Source organism: Electrophorus electricus, chromosome 17, assembly GCF_013358815.1.
Source record: "Electrophorus electricus isolate fEleEle1 chromosome 17, fEleEle1.pri, whole genome shotgun sequence".
NCBI classification, from domain to species: Eukaryota; Metazoa; Chordata; class Actinopteri; order Gymnotiformes; family Gymnotidae; genus Electrophorus; species Electrophorus electricus.
This window is the reverse complement of record NC_049551.1, coordinates 4,451,805-4,476,348: the sequence shown is the minus strand read 5'-3', so window position 1 is coordinate 4,476,348 and position 24,544 is coordinate 4,451,805. Positions and strand designations below refer to the sequence as shown.

The window sequence follows — 24,544 nt, the reverse complement described above, 5'->3', positions numbered from 1 at the left end:
TGATAGAATGTGTTTCTAGAATGTGCCGGAGAGAAAGGGAGCAACAAGCAGGTCGAGGCTGAAGCGGGCTGCAGGTGAAGGGGCTGACCGTGGCCGCCTGGGCGTCCACCTGTTACAATTGCACACACACACACACACACACACACACACACTCACACGAGGGAACGGATCCTATTGCAAGAAGTTTTATTTTTGAAATGAAACAGATTGGAGAGCTCAGGCAGGTATTCGTAGTCAGGTTGGTCTGAAGTGGGGCAGAGTCCGGGGTGGGAGACGAGGTCTGAAACACAGGCAGGCGTCGAAAGTCAGGAAGACAAACACAAATCTGGAGAGCTCAGTATACAACAGGGTTGGCAATACTTCATGACATGAATGTGAGAATGGGGAGTTTAAGTAGGGGAATAGTAATGGGGAGACTGGTGATCGGGTGCGTGCTAGTCTTCTGGCGAACCAGATTGGAGGCGCGTGCGAGAAGAGGTAGGCGTGGCAGTGCAGGTCTGAGCGTAGCTCCTGGTGTTCGTATCACCACCCCATACCCTGGTTGTTCCTCCACCAAACCTGGCTCTTCCTCCTCCGGCCCCGGCTCTTCCTCCGCTGTAGCTGAGGGCATTGAAGCCTTGTTAGGCACTCTCCCAGACAGGAGGAAGACTCCCAGTGCGTCCCCCCATGGGAACTCTCTTTCACAAGAGGCTGTGGAAAAGCCTTCAGCAAGGCTGCTTCATAAATCAGCTCCACTTCGTTTCTCCTCTCATCTCCCAGGCCGTCAGGTACGACATCCCCGAGGGCTGGCCGGGATCTCTGCTCTCTCCTGTCATGAGAGATGCTTTGAGTCAAGAACTGCTGGTCTGCAGGAAGGCACAGTTTTGCGCAGAAAGGCATCGTTCTGCCATGGCCTACCTCCGCTTATCAATCACACTCACCACTTCTTGCCGACAGTCAGGGAGCTGTTTCTGTACTCTTAAGTGAGTACAGTTTGGGTGAAACTGGTTGGGTGAAGATGGTAATAGGTGACAATCTGTTGATGATACTGGGTTGTTTTTTTTTTTGGTGCGTGTGAAAATGTGTGTGGGTGTAAGTGAGAGAGAGAGACAGCTCTGTCTTTACGTGGCTGTTCAGTCCCCTCAATTCACCCTTAGTGTCAAAACCCCACCACCCTCCAACACGCGCACACACACACGTCAAGGTGTTGTCATGGAAACCCATGGCCAGGGTTCAGTCCGGAAACTCAGAGTTGGCTGATGTGGGATTACTGGCACTTTTAGTTAGGGGATGACTTTAGCGGGGGACAGGTTTTGGCATGAAGTGATTTCCTTTCCTGCTTAAAGAAGATGTCAGCAAATTAGAGGGATAAGAGGAAAAAAAAAAACAGTAACTCTCCTTATACTTGTTAATGTTGTACTGATAAAGTTAATAGCTGAAATGAACATTTCCAGCTCTGGTCCCACTGCGCCACTCACTCTGCTACATGCATGTTTGCTCTGCTGTCTCAGCCCCGTTGTTCTACTTTGGCGATCGGCAGTACCATGTGGACGAGAGCGACGGCCATGTCGACGTGCACGTGTGGCGGATGGGAACGGACCTCTCCAGAGCTGCCGCAGTCACCATCGGGTCACGTGGGACAGAGCCACCGTCCGCTGAAGGTAGGGGCTCGTGCATGCGTGACCTTCTGCAGACGCGACACGGGCTCAGGTGTGTGTGCTGCTGGTGAGTCTCTGGTCAATGAAGACATTGCTCCACCATTTCTCCTGATGCTGCCATTCTGTTCACCTGTTTTGAGTTCCAGCATGGTCTCGCCCTGTGAACTTTGGCAGCAATGTAACACATCACTATTTATTTGTTTATTATTTACCTAGCGTTTATTTCTCCGGGCTAGCACATGCTACAGTGATCGTTAACTGTAATGTTCAAATTGGCAAATTGAATTAGTGTCAGTGGATGAGGTGGGAACATGAAGTAATTTGCTGAAATTACTGTGTCAGGAGCATTTCATCCTCCAGTTTTTCCTTTTTGGTATTTAGACTTCATCGTTGGTAGAGTCTCTTGAGGAAGGAGGCTGTGAGTCAGGGAGGGGAGGGTGGGGTGGGGTATGGATTTTAAAGCACTATAAGTGTTGTCGCTGAGAAGCAAAAAAACAAAACTTTACCAGCTGAACAAAATGTCCTGTAGTCTTCCCACACATCTTAGCCACTGGCATACTGGGGAGAGCTGAGAGCTTTACAAAGCGCCCTTAATAAAGCAGCTCCAGCACTTTTCTAAAAGAGATCCTACTATGAGAAAATGATTCTGGGCTTTTAAATGTTATATAGCCTGTACTCTCTCCCTCGTTCACGTCGCTCCGGGGCCTTGCGCTTGCTTCCTAGTTGGAGTGGACTACGTAGGGATCAGCAAGAGCTTGGATTTCGCCCCAGGTATGACCATGCAGACTGTCCGGGTCACCATCCTGGACGATCTGGGCCGGCCGCTGCTGGAGGGCACGGAGAGGTTTGAGCTCGTCCTCCGCATGCCTTCCAGTGGCATTCTGGGAGAGCCAGGAAGAGCCACCGTGTTCATCAGCGACTCTGTATCCGACCGTTAGTATGCTATTGCATTACTGGAATTCGTGGTCATTTGCAGGCAGAACACAGAGTTCCTGTCAGTAGCCATTTTTATATCAATGGCTTTTTTATAAAAATGTCCCAGTGTCCTATTTTTTCTATGCTTAGACTTCAAAACACATCTGCTTTTCAAACAGGTTAGAAAACATCAGAAATTCTAAGGTTTTAAAAAGGATGTGCTCAGACTTAAAAAAAAAAAAAAAAAAGGGCATGGAATTTGCAATCATGTCCCTGTGCACCATAATTGGGGTAATTCCATAGCAGTTCCCAGTTTTCCCATTTGCATTTTTTCTGGTTTTCCTTTGATCTGCAGTACCACAGGTGCAGTTCAAACAGGCTGTTGTGGTAGGAGAGGAGAGCGAAGGCCACATCAATGCCTTGGTCCAGCGCAGTGGTGACCTCAGCCACGGGTCTACTGTGCGCTGCTACACCCGCCAGGGATCCGCCCAAGTGGACAGAGACTTCCATGAGAGGCCCAACACCGATGCCTCCATCATCACCTTCTTACCGGGTAAAGTTTGTGGTCAGAGCACAGGAGTGGCGCTCAAACCGCACTGCCATTAGCGAGGCAAAGCTTCTACCCAACGCCCCAGTAGCAGTCTCCCAGGGCTGCCAGCAGGGGGCACTACCTAGCCTACACTACACACACGAATGCACACATAACACAGTGCCTCGATGTTTTATACAAAACATATTCAGCAGACCAAGCCAATAAATGAATGAATAAATATAAGGTTTGTAATAAATATAAGGTCTGTCAACCGTGAACACGTGAAGGAGGTCCACCCTCTCTCTCCAGGGGAGGTGGAGAAGCCATGCGTATTGACTCTCGTGAACGACTTGCTGTTTGAAGAGGAGGAAGAGATGAGGCTTGTTCTCGGAAGCGCCAGAAGCGACTCCACGTATGGAGCATCCGTAGGCAGGCGGAACGAAAGCCTCATCAAGATTACAGACACTGCAGACAGTAAGAGTGGACAAGCGGCAAACGCTTTTCTGTCACTGCCGTTATTTCCATTTTGTTCTTCTAACTTACGGACCTGCAGCGGACGTTATACTGACACGGGCTTCCAGGAATCTAAGGAAAACCAAATGCATACATCACGAGTAAGGAATTTTCTACTCTTACTCTGCCCTTCTTTTCAGAGCCGGTTATCCAGTTTTCCGAGACAAAGTTCAGCGTGACCAAGCCGAGGGAGCCGAGTCGGGTGACCGTGGTGAGAGTTCCTGTGCGGCGGGCAGGGGACTCGTCCGCGACGTCTGTGGTGAGGGTCCACACCAAGGACGGCTCAGCTGTGTCGGGACACGACTACCACCCCGTCTCTCAGGGTGAGGAGACACAAGGAGCGGCCAACGGAAGCCCACGCTCCCACCGTTGTTTTGGGAATGCTCCAGAGAAGAACAGGCCCCACAGCTGCACGCCTTTCCGGATCCTGTGGATCCCAGAATAACTTCTGTATGTGTGATCTAGGTTGGGCGTTTCTGGCTCAGGCACTGAGGAAGGTGCAATCTGTGTCTGTGTGTTGTTGTGTATGTGCAAACAGATGTTGAATTTAAAGAGGGTGAAACAGAGCACGTCGTGGAGGTGGAGGTGCTGTTCGATGGGCTCAGAGAGACGAGAGAAGCCTTTACTGTCCACCTCAAGCCCGATGAGAACATGGTGGCAGAGACCCAGGTGATGTGGACTGCCCTTTCACAGGAGTGACGCCTTAACATGGTCATGGATGAACCCTTAACATGGTTATGTGTAACATGGTCTTAGTACAGCATGGTCATGTGTAACATGGTCTTAGTATACAGCATGGTCATGTGTAACATGGTCTTAGTACAGCATGGTCATGTGTAACATGGTCTTAGTATACAGCATGGTCATGTGTAACATGGTCTTAGTACAGCATGGTCATGTGTAACATGGTCTTAGTATAGCATGGTCATGTGTAACATGGTCTTAGTATACAGCATGGTCATGTGTAACATGGTCTTAGTACAGCATGGTCATGTGTAACATGGTCTTAGTATAGCATGGTCATGTGTAACATGGTCTTAGTATACAGCATGGTCATGTGTAACATGGTCTTAGTACAGCATGGTCATGTGTAACATGGTCTTAGTATAGCATGGTCATGTGTAACATGGTCTTAGTATACAGCATGGTCATGTGTAACATGGTCTTAGTATAGCATGGTCATGTGTAACATGGTCTTAGTATACAGCATGGTCATGTGTAACATGGTCTTAGTACAGCATGGTCATGTGTAACATGGTCTTAGTACAGCATGGTCATGTGTAACATGGTCTTAGTATACAGCATGGTCATGTGTAACATGGTCTTAGTACAGCATGGTCATGTGTAACATGGTCTTAGTATACAGCATGGTCATGTGTAACGTGGTCTTTCATCAATTCCACAGTAAATGTCGTACATTTCTATTGTAATATGTAATGTTATGAAATGCAGGGGTAATTCATCAAATCCGCACGGCCATACAGTCACCTCTATATAAAACGAATTTTCAACAATCTTATGGGTCCTTCCATTTATTTTCAGGCAACCAAGGCCATAGTGTACATTGAGGAGACCAACAGTATGGCTGACGTCACTTTCCCCTCGCTGCCACGCGTTGTGTCTCTGCTGCACTATGATGATGTCATTAGGAGCGATCTCAGTGCCCACCCACCTGCTGGCTACCCAGTAGTCTGTCTCACGGTACGTTTGTCACCACCAGCTCCCGCTTACCACAATTAATGTGTTGCAGTGTACCTAATTGCTACTTTTGCTTTTTGCACAGTCTAAGTAAATGAATTACTTCATAAACTTTTTGTTATTCAAACTTTTTAATATTTAACATGGTAATTATGCATTATTCATTAAAAGTCCTGTTTAGTCCAAGGCCGGCTTTAACACTTAGAAAACCTGTCCAAATATTACCAACTGGACATCGTAATAGTGAGTAAAGGTACATTGTGATTGCATTCAAAATTCAGTGACCTGCCAAAGCTTTTAGTAAAGCAGCATCCATAAGTGTAATGAAATGCAAAGACAAATTTTGGACCAATTGGCAACCATAAAATGCTTCAGAATAAAAGCCCTTGTGTAAAAGTCTCCGAGTTCTTATAGAGACCGTGCATTCTTTTGGGAGCAAAATGAAATCAAGCTGTTCATTATTTGGGGCACTTTGCAGGCTGTACTAATATTTAGAGTAGCTTCTTTTGTGCGGCGATAAGGATGTTCATTATTAGTCAGGTTTTATAGGGCTTCAGCGTGGACAAAAATCAGGAGCTGAAAGGTTGGTACTTAAGTGCTCTGTCTCAGTCCAGTGGGTGCAAGAAGACTAATGGCTGCATGTCGGGGACAGGGGAATTGATTTCCACCTGCAAACCCACAAGGCCCCACAGGGGAAATGCAATAAACCAAATCACTTTGTGCAAGTGCATTATTGGGAATCAGTATTTATAACTCTCCCGGTAACCTTCATGTGTGTGATGTGTTCTTATGTGTTTGCGTGGGTGTGTGGGTGTGTGTGGGTGTGTGTGTGTGTGGTGTTTTTTCCTCGTAGCTCAAGCATTGTTCCTTAGCTCTGTCTTGAAAAATGATCTCTGGCTTCTTCTTGCTCTGCCCCAGGCTTGCAACCCCAAGTACCCAGAGTATGGCAAGATGGCCTCCATCTGCGCCAGCGAGCACATCAACGACACTTTGACGCGCTACCGCTGGCTCATCGGCGCCCCCGGTGGGCCAGACGCTGTCGCTGGCCCCATGAGAGAGGTGGATTTCGACACCTTCTTCACCTCCACCAAGATGATCACCCTGGACTCCATCTATTTCCAGGCCGGCTCGCGGGTGCAGTGCTCCGCCCGCGCCGTCGGCAAGGATGGCACCGAGGGCCTGGAACTCAGCAGTCCCGTCGTGTCAGTCAGCGTGGACGAGGGTGAGGCCTCTGAAAGTGACATTTGCCCTAGCACGTACCAGGGCTGGTGGTCGAGTCCGAGCTTTGGTACCAAGCACAGAATAACATGACTTGCCAAGCTCGTCTCACCATTGATCAAAGTAACTGACATTGTAAAAATTTTGCTGCATGCAGCGATTTTGATGTCCTGGGATATAATGACACTGCTCAACAGTTACAGTGAAATGAGTAAAGCTATGGGCAAAGGTCAGTATTGGGTTGAAGGTTTCTTGCATCTGCTGGGTCTGATAAATGTTGTGATGCATCAGTACACTGATCTTTCCATCAAAACACCCACCACTGCAGTTTGGTAACCCTCATTTACATACAGTGGCCTTATGTAATCTAGCATGACAGAGACCAGTACTGCTGTAATTCCTAACAAAACACCTAGTGTGCAAATGTTGCTTCCATTATTTATTTCAGAATTTAGTCAGTCCATGGAAAAACGTTGTCCCACAGCTTTTTGTGTGACCATCATCCTCTACCACACCACTCCCCAAAGATTACAAAGCATAACTCATCTAAACTTTTCTAATGCAACTATGGCGATTCACTGTAGAGAGTGAACCCCGAGTTGTTTGTTGGGGTGTTGGAAGCATCATGCTGTCCTCCAGCTGTAGCTCTCACCGTTCCCTCACCGAGAGCGACACACTGTGCCTTCAGGATGGCTCAGTGTACCACAGCTGAAGTAGCTGGCTAATGACTTCTTTGACAATTCCTTGGCAGGAATGTGCCAGCCTCGGACGGCGGGCGCAGCGGGCGCCGAGCCTTTCTCTGCCAAGCTCCACTACACAGGCGCCGAGGAGCCGGGACATACCAACCTCATCAAGCTAAGTGTCACCATGCCCCACCTCGACGGTGAGAAACCAGCACAGTCCTCTTCTCCAGGCTGGCCTCTGCTAACATGGTCGGTGCATATCCCGCAGGCTGAGGCAGGTGTTAGCGTCGGATTCATGTTGTGACGGCTGTCAAAGCAAATATAAGCTTTCGTCGTCATTTTAAAGATAATTTGAGAGATAGCTGAGACGTTTGGGGGGGGGGGGGGGGGGTTGGAGTCACCTTGTCATGGCTGGGAAGCATCAGTGCAGTATCTTGTTACTTTTCCACGCACTTCAGATCTTAAATGTAGGCCACAAAGACAACCGGACCTAAGAATAGCTCCGATAATTCCACTTTGCTCCACCTCTCTACTTTACTTTACAGCTGTTCATTACCTTGTAACTCCATGGCAACCAGCAACACCTCTAACTTGCATGCAAGCTATAGGCATTCAAATGACAGTGTCAGTGTGCCTGGGGAGAGAGCTTTTAAGGCACCGGTGAAGCATTGTTCTCTACAAAGCCCAGTGCCTATACATCAGCCGCCTTCTCACATCTCTAAGCTGTATGGATCGTGCAGGGGAAAATGCATTAGCTTCAAGTGTGATGTGTTGGAACTTCATAATGAAATATTATTTTCGCTCTGGTTGTGTGTGTGTCAGGTTTGCTCCCTGTGGTCTCCACACGTGCCCTCTCCAACTTCAAGCTGACCCTCAGCCGGGACGGTGGCCGTGCCAGCCACCACCGCTGCTCCAACCTGCTGGACGCGGCCGAGGTACCCACGCGCCACGGCTTCCTGACCGGGGCCACGGGCCACTCGGCCGGCGTCGGCGAGAGCGCGCCCTACCAGCACAGCGCCCCCCTGAGGGGCCAGGCTACACTGCGCTTCTACCGGAACCTAGACCTGGAGGCGTGTCTGTGGGAGTTCGTCACCTACTATGACATGTCCGAGCTGCTGACGGACTGCGGTGGGAGGATAGGAACGGAAGGGCAGGTGGGCCGCAGACGCATGCACTTCCAAGTGTGCGCGCGCATAAAAACCCAGTGCATTTAAATAACACTGATTTTATGCAAATTGCAGGGTCTACACATCGTATGCCTGGAGATTTACAGGCAAATTATTCATTTGAAGATCAGTAAACTTGCCGCTGCCATTATTCAAATAGATCCCGATGCTTCTGGCTTTAATGCTAAAAACTGTCATAGAAAGTTGAACTTGAAAGACGCTTTGATGTGTTGAAATAGTCCAGCTGCAGCGGTAAAGAGCAGAAGCAGGCCGGAGCGAAATTTGTGCTTTTTCCGCCAGCTTGCTTAATCCAGGACTCCAGGAGAGATCATTGTTCTCTGGTTTTCTGGTCTCCTTTTCTTCCTCGCGACGATCGATGCCGAGGACGTTCATTATCGCGCGTTCGAGGCTCAGTTAGTCCGGTTCTTTGTGCTCGTCATCGCAGCAGCTTGACTCTGATACCACTTTACGGGCTTCCGGCCTCATCAAAAGCTCCTCCACATGGCAGGAGCACAAAGGGAGGCTTCGGCAGTTAGTCACCCGCTGGCCGGTAGCGGACGACTACGCGGGCAGAATGCGGGAACGCGTGGCGCACTCGTTTCCGCGCCGGCCCGGTAGACCTCTTGAAATCCACCGCGACCGTCTTCTCCACGTGCGCTCGCTCGCTCGCTCCGCGTCCACGCGAACTCCGCTCCTTCACGGTATCGGCGTCGATTCCAGCGTTTTATTTGACGCTCTCGTAACCAAGCAACTGCGTCGCCTCTGAGTGGGACCTCCCCCCTGCAGTCCCGCCAGCCTTTTGTTTTGGGGTTTATGTTTCAAGTGCTTGAACATCCTTCCTGAGTTAGATCCTTAGCTGTGGGAACCTCTCCTTGAGAAGTCTAGCTTCAGGTTATTAGCAGATTGGGGACGGGAAGGAGAGGGTGGTCTGTTCCCGTGTTTCTGATCGGTGCTAGTGTTCCCCGTCACCCCTCACTCAGCTACGGGTCATGTGCCGTGTCCCTTGTATACGACAAGCGCTAGACCACGTTCTCTTGGGACAGGAGGTGCAGGACTTATTTCATGGGGATTTTCTTTCCTCCCTTGAGTAATTCCAGGCTAGCAGGTGTCTGGGCAATCCTCATTAGTAGTAGGCCGATTTTCACTGCATGGTGCTTTGATTATAATTGACTATGTAAATGAGAAAATGTTTCTTTCAATCAACCCTAGATTATACGCTGAGACACATAATCCTTTTCTGTGACAAAGTGGATGCTCTTTAATTCATACGTTTTTGCTTTGGCAAGAAGGCAAAACTAATAGGCGTCTTTTGGTAGCAAAATGCTGAATACTAGAGCCCCCTAGTGGAGGAATAGAATAATTGCGAGGACTTTTTAGTTTAGGATACAAACCCTCTTATTCCAGTCTGCATTAGAAAAAAGTTTTCACCAGCACAGGAATCGTAATTACCCCATTTATTTATATTACATATTTTATGCTGCCATGTAATTTTCTGATTCTGTTAATTATGCTTAACAACACACGCCCCCTTTGGCCTGCTTTCCGGCTGCAGCGTGTTGATGGCTGTGGGTTCGTGCATAGGTGCTGAACCTGGTGCAGTCGTACATCACCCTGCGTATCCCACTGCACGTCTCCTATGTGTTCCACTCCCCCGTGGGTGCTGGCGGCTGGCAGCACTTCGACCTGCAGTCCGAGCTGCGACTCACCTTCGTGTACGACACCGCCATTCTGTGGAGAGACGGGATCAGCAGCCCGCCGCAAGCCGAGCTGCAAGGTGAGACATGTAGAATGTAGATGTGTGTGTGCGTATCTGTGTGTGGTGTCTGTTACTTTATTATGTTGTGTGTGTGTCTGTCTGTGTGTGTGTGCGCGGTGTCAGTGTTACTTTAATATGTTGTCCATGTTGTGTGTGTGTGTGTGTGTGTGTGTGTGTGTGTGTGTAGGAGCTCTGTACCCAACCAGTATGAGGATTAATGACCAGGGCCGTCTGGTGGTGAGCTTCCGCACTGAGGCTCGTTTCAGGGGGCTGTTTGTAACCTCACATCCTGGTGAGAATCACACTGCCTTTATATTTCCATGTTCAGCATTTGGCAGATGCTCTTATCCAGAGCATTTATCAGTATTGCTCTAATTGCTCTACCAGATGAGCTACAGTAGCACCCCTGTAGAGGTTCAGGCGTTTTGGAAAGCCTCTAGCCCAGTTAGAAGCATGTCTATGAAAGTAATATTTTAAAATATTTTGATATTTTGAGTATATTGTTCCACTGTGACCTTTTACATAAAAAGATAATCTGTTTCCAAATGGCACCTCCAAACCTTCTTTTCCCTGTCCAAGATGGTGACTGTATCTGTCTTCCTTTCACCCAGCATCTTCTCTGACCTCGATGGTCATGAGTAAAGATCACCCTGGGTTGACCTTCAACCTCTCCTTGGTCAGAAACGAGGCTGTGTCTAACCCTCTCCGACAGCAGTGGACGTTCAGCTCCGACTTCGCTGTGAGTGTGCCGGAGTGGCCGGGCTTCCTGCTCTCGTGTGTCAGCAGTACTGAGAGCGCCCGTCGTCTGTATAATCCAATATTCCTCCATTCCGCCCCTGGGCCTTCTTATAGCGGCATTATTTGTTTATTTTCATGTCGCTTTGAGTAATAGTTTTCACTGTATGACTACAGATTTGTCATGAATAGACCACTTTCATGGCCGGCATCATGAAACCTCATATATTCAGTTTGATTTGATTCAATATTCCGAAGAACTATGACCCTGATGTCTAACGTTAGCTGTGATGAGTGTGCTTCTCCGCTCCTCTGCATAGAGCTGTGTCCCTCTGCCTTACACTGATCTGTCGGCCAGTCGGACCCCAGGGTGTTGTGTGGCGTGTGGTTTATTAAATGCCGCTAACATTCTAATACTGATACAGCTGAACTGATATTTACTTGCATTTCTCCCCCACTGCATATTATATGTCTTTTAGGAAAGATTTTTTCTGTGAGTTTAAAAATGTCCTTGTGCGTATGCTGTTGGAATTGTACTGAATATGGGTGACACATGTTCATCGCTACACAGCTATCTCTACATGGCTCTGTGCATACGTGTGTGTGTGTGTGTGTGTGTGTGTGTGTGTGTGTGTGTGTGTGTGTGTGTGCGCGCAATGGCTGTGTGTGCTGCGTAGGTACGTGATTACTCAGGCACATACAGGGTAAAGCTGATACCCTGCATTATAGCACTGAACATCCGGTCCTCACTCACAGCTGTGTGCAGCCCCACAGAACCCATCGCATTTGATCTGGACATTCGATTCCAGCAGGTAGAATTAAACTCCACAGTCCAACTTTCCTAGTCATCAATGTACGGTTGTGGGAATAGTGAATTCAACAGTATCATCTTATTTCCAGGATCTGGTTTAGCGATTTTATCACTAGTGCACAGGACGCATTTATAAAACTAATTATCTTAAATTGGAATAAAATAATATTAACAGTAATACAATTAAGAATTCTACTTCTTACCTTCTGTTTCTTCCTTCTGCTCTCTGTAGGTGAGTGATCCTGTTGCCATGGAGTTTAGTCTGAACACACAGATGTTCCTTCTGTCTAAGCGATCTGTGTGGCTCTCTGACGGAGCCGTGGACTTTGTGCAGGACGACGGCGCAGCTTTCTCTAAGGGTACGTCCGCAAAAACCCACTCACTCTTTGAACTGAACAGCTCCAGCCTGCTCTCGTCTCAATTTATTCTTCTTTTTCTCATTAATTGGAATTGTCACTTGTGGCGGTAGATACACTAAAGACAACTAAGAACAAAGACAAAGTTAATCCTTTAATCCTGTATTAGGACCGTCATCTTGGAAAAAAAAACACAACAAAACTGACAGCTGGCGGCTGGCGGCTGAATGCTATGAGTAATCTGTGCTGCAAAAATAAACAGCAAGAATTTGCATGATTCAGACTTTAAATTATGTTCTGATTATGTGGTTTATTGCCACAGCAGGGGTATTTGGGCTTCTGGCAACAACAGACAGTTTTGGTGGTTTATCATTCCTGTTAAATCCCAGCAGCCAAACCTCCTGCAGCTCAGTTTCCAGGACATTTCTAGGCTTTTGCACATTGCTGCTGATCACAGTGAGATGAGTTTTCAAGTCTGTAAAGTAGTGAGTGACCTTGTGGAAAACTTGCGTGTAGTTAAGTTTCTCAGTCTGAACATAAGTGTGGTCCTAACTCATTTAGATGGTGTTTGCTGACTCACTGGTCATTTTCTTCTCCTCCAGGAGATGTAATCTATGTGCGGGTGATGGTGGACCCCGTACAGAATCTGGGAGATTCCTTTTCCTGCAACGTAGAGCAGGTGTACTTGTGCGCTGGGGCTGATGGATATGTTCCCAAATACAACCCTCCTGAGTTCCAGTTTGGCTGCCTGGCTGACTCCCCTGCCTTACTCTACAGATTCAAAATTATTGTAAATATCTCACTCTGCACTCTAACATTTTGGGCTATTTATTATGATTGATTTATATGCTGTTATTTGTTTTGAACCTCCCAGTGTTATTTGGGTATTCTAGATGATGCATGCTTTCATGACAAAATGTTTTCTAAACCTGATTCATGCATGAATGTATCCTAATGTGATCCAATTTTCATCTAAATCACAATAAAAAATAAAGTCTTATTTAACAAATAGCACACAAAAATGATATAGTTCTTAACTGAACAAATGGTTTAAATAATCAGATTTATTTATTAGGATTATCTTTTTATGCAGTGCTGGTTCCTTTGAAATACTTTTGATTGGACCATATAGCATCATATTTCACATATTGCAACAGAATTGCTGTGAATGGCAGGTAACCAAAATTGTGTGCGTTTTATGTGTCAGCTGAGGTCAAACTAACACCTGACCTCAATAATCCTCCTTCCAAGAAGTCATTATCCTACAGGCTCTCACACTCATGAGCGTGATTGTGTAATCTTATTTGTTCAGTTATTACTGTCAAACATTGTATGATGTATGTTTATTTACTATAATGAATTAAATGAAGAGATATCACATTTTAGGAACCATACATGAAGAAATTCACATCATTCCAGAGGCTTCACAAACTTTTTTTTTGCACACCATAAATGCAATTAATAATGTAATACAGTTTGTCAAAACAGTTACCAAAATGATCTAATAAGCACTGTTGAAGTGTCTTATAATGTGTTACAATGCAGCATTTTTTTCTCAACACTCATCTTTGTGTTGCAGGACAAGGCCAAGCCGGAGACTCAGGCCCAGGCCTTCGGCAACGTGGGCTTCAATGCTGTGCTGGCCATGGATGACCCAGAAGCCCTTGCTCTGGTGAAGCAGCCAGGCTCAGATGGATTCAGACTGGACTCAGCTCCTCTGTTCCAGGTTGGCATCTCTGTGACCCCTAACTGTGCAGGATGTTCAGAACAAGCCCAACAACAAAAACAGAATATGAAAATCGCTAATTGTCACACAGACGATTGTATTTGTTTAGAACAGGGTATAGAACCTTGCTGCTCAAGTGCAGTCCTAGAGAACCCTACAGAGTTTAGTTCCAGTCTAACACATCTAATCCACTTAATAAAGTCTTCCAATAGCATCTTAATATTATTGCCAGTGTTGAATTAGATTTAGAACTGGACAGTGATGGCAGTATGATATTTGTGTCAACTCTTTAGGTGGCAGTAGGCAGAGAGTGGTACATCCATACAATCTACACGGTGCGCTCCAGAGACAACGCCAACCGCCGCGTTGGCAAGAGAAGCGTGGAGTACCACTCCTTCACAGCAGCGAACAGCACCAGGCGTGCAAGGCGTTCGGCCCGAGGTGTACCCACTGCTGCGGCGGACATCGGCACAGAGAGCAGCCGGGGCAACAACATCGTGCACATCTCTCTGGACCGGAGCCGGCAGCGGGCCGGCTCGGTGGGGGAGCTGTTCGCCGACACCCTGCCTCCGCGCGAGGCGGGCGCTCATACTGGCCAGGGCCGAGCGCTGACGCTGGCCGGGTCCTCCGTGGGGCTGCTGCTCGCCCTGCTGCTTGTGGCCATGCTGGTGACAGCAAGGCGCTCGTGGCAGGCGGAGGCGAAGAAGGCCTCTTCTTCCTCTTCCTCCTCCCCCAGCACCGCCGCCAAAGCCGCACGGCCCGTCCTGGTGAGGAGCGGCTTCGGTTGCCCCAATGGCGCCGAGGTCTAAGGGCCGGAGGTTCGGCCCACCCCCTCCTGCTCCACTGTCAACCCCCGCCGCTCATGTCGTGGTTCAACAAGTGCCTCGGACAGATCCAGCCCTGTGGCGAGCTTATGGACCAAATCACGCCCAGCCCAAAGGAATATACATCCACATTCCGACTGAATCAAGCCCTAAGTGGAATGGGTTTAACTTGATACCCAATGCTTTACTGTTCCAAAGTGAGCCAAGACTTGTGTTCTACTGCTGAAACTTTAGAAGGTACTTCAGGGTAGGCTACAACTATTTGCTCTCTAGGAAAATAGTATATTTTCAATAAATGGATTATTAAAATGTTACTGTGACTGTAGTTCAAAAGTATATGCTGATTTTAATGGTCCCATGATTATGGTGTTTTCTGCTTTTATATCATGAGTGTTAAATATTTGCATATTTTACTGAAGTTTGGGTAATGGGATTACATATTTAATGTAAAAAAAAAAATATTCTATTAAATACTTTGAAGAATACAGATGCTTTTAAAAATGAAAATAATTCAAGATTACATTGTCTTGAGAAAATAATCCTGCCTCTGCTGTATGGAATAAAAAATAAAATGGATAGGAAAAATAATTACAGGATTGATAATAAAGCTGAAATATTTAAAAAGCATTCATGTTGAAAATCAAAATGTTAAAGGCAAGGAATACCAGAATATAAATATCAGAATACCAAAATATGTCTGCGCATTACATTTCTCATTGTCGTGTTAATCAGATGATCAGTAAGCAGTAAGAAAATGCATTTAAGATCAAGTTACATAATGTCCACATCAGTGATGTCCACAATGTTACGTTAATGTTTGTGTTCTGTCGTTGTTCTGACTGGCCATTGTGCACAGATGACAAACTCTGGGTAGAGAAACACTGGAGCTGTATTATTTACCTTGCTTGTTGTCACAAGCCATACACGTGTGTCATCACAAGTTTTCACTCTTTAAAAACTACCACATTCCATGTCTGCTGTTCATTTTTTCAACTACTGTGTTCAATGTCTTCACTTCTTGTCATGCATTGTTGCACATGCTCTTCTTGAACTGCTCTGCATGTGTGAGGGTATCCGAGAGTCAGACTGAAGGCCACAGAAAAAGGATGTGACTCAGGTACTCAGACTATTGAAGAAACTCCTCTGTATGCTTCAGATTGCTTGGACCTTGAATATAGCCACTATAATGTTTAATTGTTCAATGTAAACATGCACATACATGCACTGCTACTCCTTGCACCCTTTCTGCAGAACTGTGGAATCTGGTCTCTCTTTTCTCCTTTATCTGTCTGATCACAATCTGCAGTGTTTTTCTGGAACTGTACTATCCAGTTATTTATTCTTTTTTGCCACTGCAGGCTGTACCTGATTATTAAAAAACAAATGCCCATGGTGATGTCTGTGTATGCCATAAATGTTTTAATGTTTAGACTTTTGTTTAGCATGTGCCAAAAATAGAATACAACTGACAAGTGATGCTTGTCTTCTTGGCATATGACAGTTTCCTCCTTGAAAATGCATTCCTTGTATTACAAATATATGTTCTATGCAATGCAGTTAGAAGACAAAATGTTTATCCACTTTTTTGTAATTTCATATTTGTTTAATACTTTATTTCTGTGATGCAAGAGGGCACAGCAAATTTGCATAACAAAAATGACCACAAATTTAAGAATATTTGAAACATGCCCTTTTTATCTATGAAATGTGTTCATGGTACAATGTTGTGTTTAGAAATGTTCACTGTGAGCCTAGATGTTTGTTTTAATATTTTTTTCAGAAAAAGGAAAATAAATTATTGCATTGTCCAGTCCACATTTTTTGGCATGTTTTAGAGGACATCTTTACTTGTTGGCGTAAGCAAGTTATCAATTATGTAAACGATACGCTTACAATATTAAATATATTCTCGGACTGTTTATCAAAGAGGTTTAGCATGAAGAATGTTGAATTTGTACTCAGTGAATTTGTGTTTTTCACATAATCAAAGACACTTGCAGTCAGTGCTCACTGCACTAGGTACACCTCTAATATGTACATCTTAAAGAAACACAATCATATAAACTTTAACCCTTCTGTTGCCATGTAGAGGTTAATACACCCCCTCCAGTCCATTCAGCATTGGTCATTGACTAACCAATAGGATATTATTTGGGGGGTTTCTTTAGCATTGATACAGGCATGTTGCCACCCAACAAGGTTCCAGTAATGGCCGCTGACCATTGAACATAGTCCCTATGTGTAATCCTAAAAGCCGTTTTTAGTAAATGCATTGAGTGAGTGTGGAGGCTACATAGACCTATGTATTAATTATATTGTTAAACATTAGTGTACACACATTTTGTTAACTAAGGCTTATCCCCTTTTGCCACTGATCTTGTGGTCAACGTGTTTGTGAGACCAGGGCTCATCGTGACCTTGTCCCTGATATGACCCAAAGGAGTTTTAAAGGAGAGACCTGCCAGTATACATAGATGATTTAGCCTGCTTCATTTCCGATGTTATGCTTGGTTGTCTTGTGGGTTTTTTTTTTTTGTTTTTTTAAAAAATGCCTGTGGTGCCTAAAATATTTGGATTTTTTCAGCCTCCAGTTTGAAAATCCACTACTGGTCATATTTTTTGTTTATTTCTATAGTGGGTAGCATGCGCCGTCATTCAAGTGTGCTATTAAAACATCTTACACAAACAGTAGAGAAAACATGTCACTCCATTAAAGTAAACAAAGGTTTAACAAAGGCTTATTTTTTAGACAATATTGACAAAGGCAAATATGCATTCCCCCTACACTGTTCTTCAAACAAGACCATCCTCAAGAAAATGACAAAAAAATAAAAATAGCAAAACTCTCTACAGTCTTTACATTTTACCAGACCTGAGCATTGCTAGCCATACAACCCTCCTTCATTGACTCTAGAATACATGCCGTCTCGGTTTACAAGGGATTACCGATCTAAAGAATACCGTCCTTTTAACTTCATATTTATGAGTTTAGACAAGTTCTCCAATGGTCTCCACATTTTCATAAATGTCCTGTCATTACCATTCGTAATCGTCATTATCATTCACAATTTGGAAATCTTCCTGGACAGGTCAGAGAAACAATATAAATAGAGAAACAATTGCAGCAGTTGCTGTGCTATGAATCTGCAAGGGTAAAAAAGGAAAATCAAGTTTATTCAAAGACTCAGCCTGAGGACGTCTCCGTTACACGCACAAGCCACTGTAAGCTACAGGCGCTTGGTGTGTGTGTAAGGGAGGGGGCGACCTCTCTCCCCTTTCTCAGCCCACCTTTATACCGTTCATCAAAAGAAGCGAGAAACAGGAACAGCTCCCTACCAGGAGTTGTTCTGCCATGCTGCTACCATCTTCCCAGCACCAGCGTGAAGAACCTGGGGTGGGTCAGGTAGTGGTCAAGGTCTGGGTCAGAAAGACGAGACGAAGCGCCTGTAACAACTTACTGCACAAACGGTTCAGGACATTGATTAACTACAAATTTTCCATCACACATAATCGTTCAGAAACGTCTCCGTGATGTATATACATATATAAAATGGAAATATCAGAAAGGACATAGACCCTTGCTGCGGTGGTCCAGCTTCGAGCTGCGTGGTGCGTCCGGTGTCATTTCCGTTTTTCTCCCGCACTGAGCACTTGGTGATCATGGCCACCGCCGGGGATACGAGGGGAGAGCTGCAGAAGGAACTGGTTTGTGCGATTTGCCTGGATTACTTCGACGATCCCGTGATTTTGAAATGCGGTCACAATTTTTGCCGTATGTGCATTTTAATGCACTGGGAAGAAAACGGAGGCGACGACATCGGTTACCAATGTCCGGAGTGTCGGATGGTATGTTGTTTTGTTTTCATCGTTTGCTAGCTGGTGATGGCTAGGCTAGCTAGCGTTTGCTATCGCTAATAAGATGGACAAGTTAACGTCAGCTGGCTGGACCAGCTGCAATAGTCCCACATTATAACTTTTTTTTTTATTTTTTACCTTATTTCCTTTGCCATTAGTTAAGATATACAGATATGGCTAGCTGGAAATAACTGTCTTGTTTTTCGTTAGTGAGCATTTGTGAGACGTTCATACATGCTAGCTTGATGCACTTAATGCGGTTAGTCATATAACGAGTTAGCTAACCAGCTGAATCTAGACGAAGTAGCGTTATATCACTACGTTTAATACCTAACCAGCCAAGATATGAGTCTAGACAAGCAGTAAGTAGCTATTATATCACTAAGTGTCACTAGCTAAGCGATGAGCGGCAGAGCTTTTAACAGCAGTAGGTTATACTAGCTGGTTAACTTCTCAATGCGGCGTATTTTAAATATGTATCTAACTGTATTTACTATCTCTTTGTATACATTATATCTTTGGAATCGATTTCTTAAGAAATTGTTTACTTGCTCTGTGCACCAGTCAGGTCTATGAGTTCTGTTTCTAGCAAAATTGGGTTTCATAAATCATGTTGACTATATCATTTTGCAGGTGTTTGGCAAAATGAGTTTCACGAAGAACTACTTGGTGAAGAATTTGGTGGACAAACTGAGTGAGTTTGACTGTTTAAAGACGTGTAGGCCACATGCGCCTGTGAAACCAGTTAAAATGGATGGGAAGTGTGAAAGACACCACGAGGAGTTGAAACTGTACTGCCATACAGACAGAAAACCCATCTGCGTTGTGTGCAGAGAATCCAGAGCTCATCGGTACGTTTCATTGTGAGCGATTTTATGCTTGCTGCCGTTCGTTACTTAGTCCTGTTTTCTGGACAAGCCAAATTGAGCAGTTTACTTAATTTAGTTTCTCAATGAATTTATTTTACCTGTTTGTGTCATGGACATTGTGCATGTGTTTTCAGACACCATGATGTTGCACCAGTACCGGAGGTTGTTGAGGATATGAAGGTGAGGTGCAGTGATTCATGCTACCAGATTTTGCACTAAATTAGCAACCGATGTGCACGTTTTTAGTGCTTCACTAATAGTGCAATTTTTCTTAGTTCACAGAGGTCTGTGGCAGTACCTATTTAGTGTAAGGCACCATTAAGGTGACGCTGATTGCTAATCGCTGCTTCTTAAGGCTCATGTAGGTAACTAGGGTGCCACCTGGTTGGGCCGGTCCTGCTTTGTTTGTCTCCAGGGAGAGCTGAAGTTGAGGCTCATCAAACTGAATTGGCAAAAGTCCATGTGTGCCAGAGTCAAAGCCATAGATGAGCAAGCCAAATCTGACGTCAAAGTAGGTAGCGGTTCGAGTCCTCTCAACTGTAACAAAAATCAGGCTTTAGATCAGTTAGTCTGCCACCTTGCCCAAACCCTGTTGACAACAGTTCTCCATTCGACCTCCTCACAGCTGAAGAAGCAAGCTTTGAAAGAAAAGATTGAAGATGATGTCGGCGCTTTGGTCCAGTTCTTGCTGGACGAGAAGGATGGGCTCCTGGAGAGGCTGGAGGAGGAGGAGGTGGCAACGACCGCACTAATAGACGAAAACCTCAAACTGGTGGAAAGTGAGGCAGCTAAAGTGGACAAGGCCATCACTGACATCCAGAACCAGCTCAGCGAGGGGGCTAATTTTGAGGTAATTTTGAGGCTGTCATTTCTCTAGCCCCACCCCCCCCACCCCGACACACACACACGCGCACACACACAATTAAAGAAAAAAAAGCACATTTTTAATTTGTCTTTAGAAATGTATTGTAACCTTTTACATTATGGCTGTTATTCACAGAGTATCAGTAAAGCATACTCAAGGTAAGTCATTTCATTTTACAGTTATATAAAATGCGTTTTTTGTTTGGTTTTTTTCCTTTCTGATTTTGTTGTTTGCACAAATGGTTATATTGTTGGTGTGTTCTGTCCTTCAGCCCGAGTCACGTGAACCTCACTGTCCAGGCGGTGAACTGCCCTCCCGATTTCACAGAGTTCACCGGCCCCTTTCAGCTCATCCTGTGGAAAAAGATGATGCATGTCTTGCATACAAGTGCGTAAGAGTGTCCCCCTCGCGTGTCCCCCTCGCGTGTCCCCCTCGCGTGTCCCCCTCGCGTGTCCCCCTCGCGTGTCCCCCTCGCGTGTCCCCCTCGCGTGTCCCCCTCGCGTGTCCCCCTCGCGTGTCCCCCTCGCGTGTCCCCCTCGCGTGTCCCCCTCGCGTGTCCCCCTCGCGCCCCATAACCTAACCCTTGTGTTTTGTTCCACCAGTGCCCCAGAACCTCACGCTGGACCTAGACACCGCGCACCCCTCGCTGGCCATCAGTGACTTTGACACGAAGGTGGAGGAGGGTCGTGTACGCTCGCAGGAGCCCGACCTCCCGCAGCGCTTCACGCGCTTCTTCGGCGTGCTGGCCACGGCGCGCTACGCCAGTGGCCAGCACTACTGGGAGGTGGACGTGCGCGACAAGGGCGTGTGGTACCTGGGCGTCACCACCGAGTGCAGCAACCGCAAGGGCTTCGTCAACCTCTCGCCCTCCGCCGGCTACTGGAGCCTGTGTCTGCAGGACCGGCTGTATGCCAACGAGGAGGACTCGCGCGTGCCCGTAGCCGACTACTGGAACTCGCCGCGCGTCGGCGTCTTCCTCGACTACGACCGCGGCCACGTCACGTTCTTCGACGCCGTCACCATGAAGCGCATCTACAACTTCATCGCCTACTTTGACGAGCCCGTCTCACCCTTCTTCAGCCCGGGCAAGAACGACCCGGGCAGCAGGCTACAGATCTGCCATTTTTACTGAAGGGAGCAGGCAGGCTGATGGGGAAAACAGAACAAAACCTTAGCATTTCCGCGATCACAAGTTTCCGTTCCTGGGCATTGTGCTCCCGGGAGGCGGGAGCGCTGTCACAGGTGCCTCAGACTGTTGAGGTCCTTTTGAGTTGGGATTGAAATTTGGGAGCACGGTGCTCTGCTCCAGCCATTCTGTAAGAACCGGTGTCGGTTATCCTCATTACTGATGGATTACGATGTAGCCCTACTGAACTTCAGGTAGAGACGACTTGCAGGTTTTAAGCAAATATCAAGTCATGCTGCTCATTACGTCTCCTTTCACCTCAGTGTTGTCTTGTGTCTGTCATGTTTCAGGTAAAAGTAACAAGACTTTTAAAGTCATTTAAAAAAAATCTGATTCTGCTCAATAGCAATGGAATTTAGGTCACTATGTTTAGAAAACTAATAAGGTTTTCATTTTGTCAAATAGTCCTAGAGGTGTTTTAACTTTTGAAACCTCTAATTTAAATGCTATGTATTCCAGCATATGGTAAGCTTTACATCAACATATCCAATGCATTTTTTTTTCCCTTTGATAATGTTTTCACATTTGGACTGTACTTTTTGCGTTGAATATATTTGTACTTTAATGTAACTGAGTAACTAGTATATAACACCTTATACTTTAAAAAGCACACTTCATAGTACTCACAAATTCTGAATTTTTGCACTGGCTGCAGACAGGCAGGCTGCTATGCAACAGTAAAATGTTTGCACAGTTTCATCATAGTGATGTGTAAAGTAGGACACATTAGGACTTTCTTGTTATTACCTTTCTTGGAGCTCTGAGCAGGGCCTCGCTGAGCCGGTTCCCTGCCTGCCTAGGCCTAGCTCAGAGCTTCGTACGTGTGCACACTGCTGCACTGAGCTGGGGGCGGTCCTGCAGTGGCCCGCTCTGAAAACCGTTGTTATGGCTACACCAGAAACTGGCCTGCCACATACAGACATTCACAACTTTTTTTTTTTTTTTTTTCTTTTCATATAAATAACTTTGTTCCAAGCTAAAAGCCTCTAGTTTTGTGTTTTGTTTTTTAATGATTGTGTGCCATCTCTTGGAAAAACCTCTTTTTTGTGCCTCATGAAAGACCTTGTGTTGTCTTTGTATTTTAATAATGAAAGCTTTTATTTCAGGTAATTTGGTATTTGTTGTCTTTTTGACTGAGGCAAAGCAGTCTTATAAACTGAAAGGTTGGAATGAAGAATGTTGACTTTATTTAACGAGAGTAGGTTTTCTGTGTCTGCCTCACTGACTTTAACTCGAACCCTTTGGTTCACACCTATTGACGCTATTACGATGAGCTGGAGAGTGGGTTTTGACTGGGGTTAAGATCAGACTCATTTACTGGCAAACTTTGTCCTCATCATTTGTTTTTTTTCCCCCTGCCCTTTGGCTTTGAGATTGTGAACTGGTTAACATGTGTGGTCTATTTCTGTAATAACTACTGCAGAATGTCAAGATTTTTATTTTCTGCAGTAATGCATACATTTGGAAAATAAAGTTTGACTCATGTTCTTTTCGTCTGGTACAGCTGGACTTCTAACGGTTTCCTTTTTACCGGGTTACTTTTAAATGATGCCAAATGTCACTTTTTAAACAAATTTGGGACACATGGTTTCAAGATTTTCAGAATTCACAGCTTTTGGGATATTGGGTGAAAAACATTTTAAATCTATTAAATTATAAACTTCATATTTTTAAACCACTTATGGTTGATAAGTAAAATCAATACACTAATGAGGTCATGCATCTTCTTAGAGTTCCTCATTGCCAAATGATTTTAATTTCAGGCCAAGCGTCAAGTCCTCCGTTATTCCAAGCACTAGTTCACACCCTGGTAAAAGTGTGACGCTAACCATTGTGCAGGGCTGTGTGTATGAACCATCTATGAGAGGAGTACTGACAAAGCAGTGTCAAAGTAGAAACATTTTTTATACAATTGTTCCCAGTTCTAAGACCATTTTTAAAATAGTTTTCCTTAAACGTGATCCGTCAGCTAATTGGGATGACCGTCCTAATTCCCTTCGCATCTTGATGTGCTAGGTACCACAACTAGTCCATATGCATCTGCATAGCTATGCTCTTTGTTTTGTTTCGGCTCCATGGGTGACGTGGGTAACCAAAGATGGCCTGGTTGTGTTTGGAATTAGAAAAGCACAAGCCTGCAGACAGCAGGTAAACATGTGCAGGATAAACAGGATCGTGATGGGACTAGTAATAAACACCCATTTCCACTTACGAGGCTCCACCAATCGGAGAGTTAGAAACGGCTTTAATCACTGGCCGAAGATGACAGCATTACAAGTATTTCAGTGCTGCAGGAAATATGCCAGGACTGCTGGTAAATCCTCGTCAACATGCAGAACTATTCTCGGACGGATGTGATGTATTCCCAAACTTTTCAGCTATGACCCACCATTCATGAACCGCTTGCAGTGTAACAAAATAGGTCAACAGGCATCAGATATAATGACGACTGTGCCACAATGGGGCTTGCAAAAGGAAATGGACAGTTCTCAAAAATCAAAGTTGAAACTGGCCAGCGGGGATCGCAGGGGGCACTTCAGTAAACAAATCAGAGAATAAAGACTGTACAAAACATAAATAAATTAAAACGAGGAATACTGCTAAAAAGCACCACCTCTGCCATACTGATGTCACAACAATGCACTGGTAGTACAAATGAAAATGATTATATACAGGAAAAGATATAATACTTTATATAGGAATCAGTAAAAGGGCTATATGTTAAAAGCCATTGTGATACTTTAGCGAAGTGAGCACAATATACATATCCAAGTCATTGTTTTTCTCTCTCTAGTTCTATTTTTAAGAGTTCCACACAGAAAATATCCTGACAAATTATAAAAACATTTTAAAAATTTGGAAAAACAACGGAAAAATAAAATCAAGTCCTTTTGGCTCTTCGTTTTGTTCTTTTTAAAAGGGCACAGCTGGGCAGAATTCCGTCGAAGCTTGCCCAAAAAATACAGAAACACGTTTGAGGTGCCCAGACTGTGGTAAGCTACTCTATACACTAGCTGAGGACAGCGGAAGCCTTATGCCAGACCAGCAATAAACGGACATTAAACATATGCGAAAAAAGAAAAGCCAAAGTGCTAATTTTACAGGATTATATAATATATATACACACATATGCATATTTACAAGTGCGCATATACACACACACACACACACACACACACACACACACACATGCATACAT

The 24,544-nt window shown here is 45.3% G+C and overlaps 3 protein-coding genes across 3 annotated transcripts in view; all 3 read left to right on the top strand.

Annotated features, from left to right (window-relative positions):
• Positions 1 to 7,557, top strand: part of LOC113571760 (FRAS1-related extracellular matrix protein 2-like) — a 42,554-nt gene extending 34,997 nt beyond the window's left edge. The window contains exons 7-15 of the mRNA XM_035535428.1: positions 1,491 to 1,640; positions 2,361 to 2,570; positions 2,908 to 3,105; positions 3,394 to 3,558; positions 3,738 to 3,920; positions 4,136 to 4,266; positions 5,140 to 5,298; positions 6,214 to 6,517; positions 7,265 to 7,557. Coding sequence (XP_035391321.1) covers positions 1,491 to 1,640; positions 2,361 to 2,570; positions 2,908 to 3,105; positions 3,394 to 3,558; positions 3,738 to 3,920; positions 4,136 to 4,266; positions 5,140 to 5,298; positions 6,214 to 6,517; positions 7,265 to 7,500 — 1,736 coding nt within the window. The 3' untranslated portion in view covers positions 7,501 to 7,557. The remainder of the gene's footprint in view (positions 1 to 1,490; positions 1,641 to 2,360; positions 2,571 to 2,907; positions 3,106 to 3,393; positions 3,559 to 3,737; positions 3,921 to 4,135; positions 4,267 to 5,139; positions 5,299 to 6,213; positions 6,518 to 7,264) is intronic.
• Positions 7,558 to 13,190: 5,633 nt separating this feature from the next.
• Positions 13,191 to 14,358, top strand: LOC118242850 (FRAS1-related extracellular matrix protein 2-like). The gene is made up of 3 exons (XM_035535764.1): positions 13,191 to 13,746; positions 14,040 to 14,296; positions 14,346 to 14,358. Exons 1-3 carry the CDS (start codon positions 13,666 to 13,668, stop codon positions 14,356 to 14,358), a joined length of 351 nt encoding a protein of 116 aa, XP_035391657.1. The 5' UTR covers positions 13,191 to 13,665.
• A 3,794-nt stretch (positions 14,359 to 18,152) lies between these two features.
• Positions 18,153 to 24,048, top strand: trim47 (tripartite motif containing 47). The gene is made up of 8 exons (XM_027000923.2): positions 18,153 to 18,416; positions 19,059 to 19,276; positions 19,429 to 19,474; positions 19,710 to 19,805; positions 19,920 to 20,144; positions 20,295 to 20,317; positions 20,431 to 20,546; positions 20,762 to 24,048. Exons 1-8 carry the CDS (start codon positions 18,231 to 18,233, stop codon positions 21,289 to 21,291), a joined length of 1,440 nt encoding a protein of 479 aa, XP_026856724.1. The 5' UTR covers positions 18,153 to 18,230; the 3' UTR covers positions 21,292 to 24,048.
• The last annotated feature ends 496 nt before the right edge of the window (positions 24,049 to 24,544 follow it).

What these genes read in the sequence shown, in the direction of transcription:
- LOC118242850 (XM_035535764.1), top strand. Translation starts at nt 13,666, where the DNA reads ATGGATGACCCAGAAGCCCTTGCTCTGGTGAAGCAGCCAGGCTCAGAT. An exon ending in ACTCAGCTCCTCTGTTCCAG is followed by an intron (nt 13,747 to 14,039) that starts GTTGGCATCTCT and finishes TCAACTCTTTAG; the next exon opens with GTGGCAGTAGGCAGAGAGTG.
- trim47 (XM_027000923.2), top strand. Translation starts at nt 18,231, where the DNA reads ATGGCCACCGCCGGGGATACGAGGGGAGAGCTGCAGAAGGAACTGGTT. An exon ending in AATGTCCGGAGTGTCGGATG is followed by an intron (nt 18,417 to 19,058) that starts GTATGTTGTTTT and finishes ATCATTTTGCAG; the next exon opens with GTGTTTGGCAAAATGAGTTT. An exon ending in ATCAGTAAAGCATACTCAAG is followed by an intron (nt 20,318 to 20,430) that starts GTAAGTCATTTC and finishes TCTGTCCTTCAG; the next exon opens with CCCGAGTCACGTGAACCTCA.